Below are 7,864 nucleotides of genomic sequence, written 5' to 3' on the forward strand. Positions count from 1 at the left end.
AGGCTTTAAAAGTTACAGAGCTGAGGGATGCCCATCCCCTTAGGAGAGGGACGACTGTCCCATCGCAAGGTAAAGGATGAGTCACAGACATGTTATAAGGGTAGTTTGGTAATTAGGGTACATGTGGGTTAGGTTAGAGAAAAATTGACATCCCTACTTATACTGGAACGATTGTCTCTCTTAAATGGAAGGAATGACCATCCCTCAAAGTGGGAAGACATGTCGTACCAAAAACCTAGAAATTTTTTGCTCTTCGTGATGTTAAGAGATGTTTAGAACATCCATTCCTATTGAATTAAAGATAAGAGACATCCAAGACGTTCGTTTCATTAGTGTACGAGTTATAAGAGGCATCTCTTGATCTTCGATAAAGTGTAAGAGGCGTCTGAGGCGTCCCACTCAAGCATATTATGAGCAATGAGCTATTAATTATAAGAGGTGATAAGATGTCCACTTGGCAAGTGTCTGGGACATTGAATTATATACATAGAGACAACTGGGTTGTAAAGGGATATTCCAAGAATGCTCAATTAATTATGTGCTTACTGGGTGTCTGGTCATTCATGCGTTTCTTGTTGATTGTAGGTAGACATGATAGTGGGCAAGCGGGGAGGCTAGCAAATCAACTCACTGACAATAGGACCACCATAGTAGATGTCTTATTTATTTATTTTAATTCTATTTTAGGGTTTTTCCATGCACATTATTATGTTTCTTAGCAATTTGAGGTGTTAGTTGGACATTTGACATTTTATGACACCTTTGACAAAGTTTCTTATTTTAATAGAATCATTGAGGCATTTTCATAAAAAAAATTTTTTTTTGATAAATGCATTTATGAAAATTTTATGGCGTACATGATACGTCATCCTAGTAAATTACTCTTAGGGGTATGATCTGGAGATGAGATATTATATTTTTGGTATCAGAGCATGATTTTGGGACCTTAAAGGTGTTAAATATTTTAAAACTTTAGGTGCATAAGCATGGTGCCCTATGTATTGTTGATCCCTCCTGTGACCTAATTGTAGTAAGTAATATGTCTGCTTTTATGTTTGTAATTATCATGTTGAGCCTTGGAATGGTTTTTGCAAAGAGAAAAGAAAAATGAGGAGATTCAGCCATTAAAATGTTGCTCAAGAGGAGAGCCATCCACGACAAGGCCCTTGAGCCAGTCTGTTAAGTGCTCGGCACAACATAAACCTATATAGATAAAGCCGTGTCATGGGCCTTTACTTTTTATGTGGGTTGTTCGATACTAAAGGCCCACTATTGTGCAGGCCTAGACCCAACATAACCTGCAAACATGGTAGATCATGCAAAAGTCGATTCAACCTGACTCGACATGACCCATTGTCGTGTCTCAAAGTCTCTATCCTAATTGATAATTTTTCAAATAAATATGTAAAAAGATTTAATAAATATTTCAATATATTTACATCAACAAGTTTTATTCAATGTAAATTTATTTATAAAATTCTGTATAATAAGTCGTATAGTTGATATCTAACATCTAATATTGTATAACAAATAAATATTGTATTGAAGTCCAAGATGTGTTTATATAATAAAACTATATATATAATGTATTACTATATAATTGAATATTGTTTTATCTTTAACTTTTAACCATCTTATTATATAATAGTTTGTCATTATTTATACATGTAATACTACTATTATTTATATATATGATAGTTATAGTTTTATATAGTTAATTATCAATAAGGACAAACGTATACACTGCCCAGTAGCCTTATAAAAGTCCATAAAATGAAGTGTTGCATTTTTTATTTGTGAGTATTGGCATATACCCACACAAATAATAATACATTATTTGAATACTCAAACAAATACATTTATAAAAGCCTCGGTGTCTGGTTAAAAGAAACCGTACATAGAACTTAAAATAGATAAATGAATAAGCAACAAGTTGGAAGCAGATGTCAACTTGAAGAATTGATATTCAGTAACTTTATTGAATAGTCGACCTTGTGAAAAACGGTGAAGTTAACCTATTGATGTTTAAGTTCTGCAACTTGACATTTTCCAAGCAGCTTTGTCACTTGCAGTCATCCATGGCTAAACACAAGATCAAGATGACTGACTCTACATTCACGCTACATTATTGTTAAATGTGATATTTTCTCACAATGTCTCTCACTAGACTTAATAGTTTATATCATCGAATCGTATTTGTATTATATCAATTTAAGTTTTATATAAAAGACTTTCAACTTTAATCTGATTCGAATTAGAATTATATTAAATTTTTTTAACTCTAACTCAACTCTTTAATATTCGAATTGATTCAATACGACTCAAATTGATATAAAATTATATATTATTTTCATTCTCTAAAGTGTTTTTACCATTTTAATTTCTTTACTAAATTATCTCACTTTACTATTAATAAAATATACCATATAAAATTTTGTCTTGTTTATAATTAGTCTAAAAATTTCATACTAAAACCTTTAAACATATCAATAATCTGACTATCCAAATCATATTCATCCTACTTAATAATGAATTAAAATATTTAAATATAAATAAAAAATAATATGAATAATTACAATTATATAAAATTACAACTATATACAATATATAAAGATTTTAACTATTATTGATATTGTGTTTTAACATTTCTATAATTTATTTTTAATAAATTTTATTAAAAGAAAAATTATCAAAAACATTCGAATTTATTCAATGTAAACTTTAATGTTGTCCGATTTAATTTTAAATCATGTCAAATTCACTCGAAATAAATTTCATGTAACAAAGTTAACCTTATCTTTTTTTTTTTTCGTATCCTGCCATATCAGAATAGCTGAGTGTGTTGATCTTTCCCAAGTCTACCTGCCACCTCCTCTATCTTGAGTGAAATCAGAGCAACACCATCTTCATTAAATTTCCTCCTCTTCTTCGGGAGGTTGATTTATAATATGAAGTATTTCCTTGTCATCTACGTGTTCTATCCACTACAACACTCCATTTGGTTTCTTCCCGACCAAGAAACAAAGAAGTCACTACAATACTCCAAAGTAAATGTCAGTAAACATATAACACAACACCAACCACCAATTACATAGAATTATTTTTTGGTAATTCTAAATCAAAGACACGTCGACACATAGTATTAAATTTGTATCTTGAGATGCTCCAGTGGAAACCAAGTAACTTCCAGCTTATTTTGCCATGTAGAAAAATTCAATTTACTTTCAAGAGGCGGTTAATTTGGGTGAACTTTTATTACTAAAAATAAAAAATTATAATTAATATAGATTATTTTAAAGAGTAATAGATATAAATTAATACAATAGAATTATATGTACTTATTTTAAGTACATAAATAAATTCATACTTATGTGTGTCATTATATAATTGGATATTATTTTATTATTATTTTAAAATTATTTAATCAAAATATAACATATATAAATTTATATATTAAAAGTGAGAACATATATTTTTATTGAAATTAATATTGTGTTTATCCATATAAAAGTACTGATATATTATTTATTTAAATACCCTTAAAAGATTATTTATTATAAATTAATATTGTGTTTAGTTAAAATTAATCTCTTCAGTTAATTTTTTGTGTGTGTGTTTGTTATAAAATATTCTCCATGTTAATATTACACTATGATAATTTTTTTCATATTATCAAATTATAAAATTAATTAATTAAATGTTTTAATTTATTATATGTACTCACTTTTAATTAATTAATTAAATTGTTTTTATCTGATGCACAGACAAAAATGATGTCTTCAAATAGATGAAGATGATTCGTCTTCATCAATCTGAGTATAATTTGGATGGATGAAGACGAATCATCTATATCCATTTCTTTGACTGTCGACAACACCTCCCAAGCGACTGGAATGGAAAGATGGGTGGCAAATGTTAGCTATTGATCGGAATGGAGAAGATGACTAGAGAAGAGAAAAAAAAAATCCTTTAGGAAAAAGATAACTTTTTAAACTTCAAGTGAGAGAAAATTGTTAAATTTTTTAACTAAGGGAAAGAAATGACATAAAGTTTTAGTTTTTTAAATATTTTTTGTGGTTAGTCAGATAGGTTTTACTTTGTGTTTTTGAAATATAAAATTACCAAAACTTGAGTGATATTAAGTCTTTTGGCCAATTAAAATCATTAATTATTTTCTTGACTTATATAATTTAGCTTAAATTTCGCTTGGTTGTAACATCACCATGACATTACTGGCGGAATTAACACGAAAGTAGCCTCAGAAGCCAGGATGAGCGATTATATAAATCCTTGAAAGAACTCCCCCCTTGATTAGTTCAATTTCTTTCTTCTTTGAAACCACAAACTGCAGCTACTTTTAGTTGTATTTCTTCTTTCAAACCTTAATTTGCATCCACTTTTCTTGTATTTCTTCTTTGAAACAACAATTTATAGATACTTTTACTGCCACTTCTCATGGCAGAAACTGCCGTGAAGTTTGTACTCGATAAGCTTATACCATTCTTCTCAAACGAAGTGCAAATGATGAACGGTGTTCGTGAAGAAGTTGTTTATGTGAGAACAGAACTGGAGCGCATGAAGGTGTTCTTGAGAAGCGCCGATTGTTTAGAAGAAACCGACGAAGAAGTCAAAATTTGGGTGAAGCAAATCAGAGATGTAGCTCACGATATCGAAGATGCTTTAGACGAGTTCACTCTCCTTCTTACTCACAACCACGGCGATGGTTTCTACGGCTTTCTTCACAAGCTTTCGTGTTGTGTCAAGAACATGAAGGCTCGTTATCGAATAGCGTATGAAATCCAAGGCATCAACTCAAGAATCAAGAGTATTTACGAGGGAAACCTCAGACTCCGTAAAAAATTCCGAGCAGCTGAACAGGCAGGTTCGAGTTTGGCGAATTCATGGAATGACCGTCATGGGGACGCTCTTCTTTTGGACGAGACTGACTTGGTTGGCATTGATGGGCCTAAAGAGAAGGTGGCTGAGTTGCTAGTGGGCGGTGGCTTAGGCCGTCAAGTGGTTTCTCTGGCGGGGATGGGAGGAATGGGAAAGACAACTCTGGCGAAACAAGTCTACGATGATAGACAAGTTAAGAAACACTTCAATATCCGTGCTTGGATCACTGTTTCAAGAAGCTTCAAGATGGAGGAGCTTCTTAAAGATATGCTTAAGCAGCTTTTTCAAGCAATTAGGAAATCGGTTCCGAAGGCTGTGGAGACGATGAGTAGTGATGGGTTGAAGAAAATAATGAAGGATTTTCTTCAGGAAAGGAGGTATTTGATTGTTCTTGATGATGTGTGGCATATAAATGATTGGGATGCGGTGAAATATGCTTTGCCCACCAATAATTGTGGCAGCCGAGTGATGCTCACTACGCGTAAAGTTGATTTAGCCTTCACTTCTCGGTTGGAATCCGAAGGTTGGCTCTATAATTTGCAGCCATTGCCTCCTGAAGAGTCCTGGATTCTTTTTTGCACCAAAACATTTCATGGAAAAGCTTGTCCTCCACACCTGGAGGGAATTTGTAGGTGTATTTTGAAGAAATGTGAAGGACTTCCTCTTGCAATAGTGGCGATTGGGGGAGTTTTGGCTGCGAAAGATAGGCAGAGGATTGATGAATGGGAAATAGTTCATCGGAGTCTTGGTGCTGAGATTGAAGGCAATGACAAACTCCAGAATTTGAAAAAAGTGCTTTCACTCAGCCTCAATGATTTGCCATGCCATTTGAAAGCATGTTTTCTTTACTTGAGCATCTTTCCGGGGAATCATTTAATCGAACCAATGAGACTGGTTCGATTGTGGACGGCAGAAGGATTTGTTGAAGCGAAAGAAGGAAAGACAGTGGAAGAAGTTGCGCAGGAGTACCTCAGCGAGCTTTTGAACAGAAGCCTGATGGAAGTGGCTGGAGCAACAAGCGATGGAAGAGTCAATGCCTGTAGAATCCACGACTTTCTGAGGGAAATCATTAAAACAAAGTCCAGAGAGCACAACATTTCAGCCATAGCTAAAGAACACATGAATCAGAACGCACTATGGCCAGATAAAGTTCGACGATTATCAGTTCACAATACACTGCAAAATGTTCAGCAAAACAGGTTTGTCAACGCTTCTCAATTGCGTTCTCTGTTCATGTTTGGGATAGATGAAATGCCACGCTTGCACTTACTTTTTCCAAGTGGGTTCAAGCTTCTAGGCGTCCTGGACATGCGAGGCACACCAGTCACAAAATTTCCCATTGAAGTTATGAACTTGTATTATTTGAAGTACATGAGTTTGAGGGACACCAAGTTGAAAACGATTCCAAGATATATAGGGAAGCTTCAGAACCTGGAGACCTTAGATCTTAAACATGCCTATGTCACTGAATTGCCATCAGAGATACTCAACCTCAAAAAGCTTCGTCATCTCATGGTTTACCGATATGAATATGAGACTTTTGCTACTTTTAAATATGGCTTCAAAAGTCTAGAGAAGATTGGTGTTCTTCAGTCTTTACAGAAACTCAGTTTTATCGAGGCAAACCATGTTGGGACGCTACAAGATCTTGGCAAATTAACTCAACTTAAAAGACTCGGAATTATAAAGTTGAGAAAACAAGATGGGAAAATATTGTGTTCGTCTATTGAACATCTGACAAACCTTCGCGCATTATCGATAACTTCAACAGAAGAGAGCGAGATTATTGATCTTCAGCACCTTCACCATCCACCTCAGCTCCTTCAAAGAATCTACTTAACAGGACGGTTGGAGAGTTTACCTCATTGGCTAACTTATGTTCACAGCTTGGTGAAACTTAAACTAAGATGGAGTAGATTGAAGGAAGATCCGCTGGTGTTTCTGCAAGATCTTCCTAATCTTGTTCATCTCGAACTGGTTCAAGTATACGATGGAGACATGCTCTGCTTCATGGCTGGTGGGTTCAAGAAGCTGAAGCTACTAGGTTTGTACAAGTTTGAAGGGCTGAGATTTGTGGAAATACAAAAGGGAGCAATGTCGTGCATTGAAAAGCTTAGAATTCTGGGGTGTAAGTCGTTGCAGAAGGTGCCGGTGGGAATTGAGCATCTGAGCCAGTTGAAAATGCTAGGGCTTTTTGACTTGCCACATAAATTGCTGAAGACGATTCGCCGAGATGAAGGAGGTGAAGATTACTGGAGAGTTGCACACATTCCTAAAGTGAATTCAACCTACTGGAGAGACGGGGATGGGAAGCTTATGGAAGATTTCATTTAGAAGTCATTTGATTTGGGTAATGTTTTGTTATTTAAATAGAGAAATTATCTTAAAGATAAATTGCTTATAAAATTATTATGTATAAATGATTACTATATTTAATAAAATTTGTTAGATATAAACAATTATTATGTTTTGTTAAAAGTAGGAAAAAAATAATAGTAAATTATTTTAGTTAAATATTTTTGAATATAATTATTTTTAGATATTTTTTATATTATTTATTATATTAATTAAAAATAAATTTATTTTTGTCTCAAAAAATAATAAATAATAATATAATTATAATAAAATCAAAATTATCTTAGTAATATTTTAATACTTAAGGTGAAAGTGGCAATCAGATTACAACATATATTAATTGTCACGTCAGCATTTGTAATAGAAGATTACCATAATATTTTATTATTGACAAACCAAATAAGATAAGTTAAGTAATAAAAGATAAATTATCAAAGTAATCTTTAAATCTCTAAAACCAAACAACTCTTTAGATGAACAATTAAAACAAATCAATCAAGGGGGTTTAGTTATAAGCTATAAAATATTGAATGAAATTAGTGTAGGGTTATAAGAGTACTTTAAGTGTGTGTTTGGTTTGGATAATATTTTATTATCAAAATTAAAAAAATTA

General features: G+C 32.9%; 1 protein-coding gene across 1 annotated transcript; it reads left to right on the forward strand.

Moving 5' to 3' along the window:
- The first annotated feature begins 4,455 nt into the window (after positions 1-4,455).
- Positions 4,456-7,230, forward strand: LOC123200233 (disease resistance protein RPM1-like). The gene has a single exon (XM_044615385.1). The coding sequence runs from the start codon at positions 4,456-4,458 to the stop codon at positions 7,228-7,230; it is 2,775 nt and encodes a 924-aa protein (XP_044471320.1).
- Positions 7,231-7,864: the final 634 nt, after the last annotated feature.

This window comes from Mangifera indica, chromosome 17, assembly GCF_011075055.1.
Source record: "Mangifera indica cultivar Alphonso chromosome 17, CATAS_Mindica_2.1, whole genome shotgun sequence".
Lineage (NCBI taxonomy): Eukaryota > Viridiplantae > Streptophyta > Magnoliopsida > Sapindales > Anacardiaceae > Mangifera > Mangifera indica.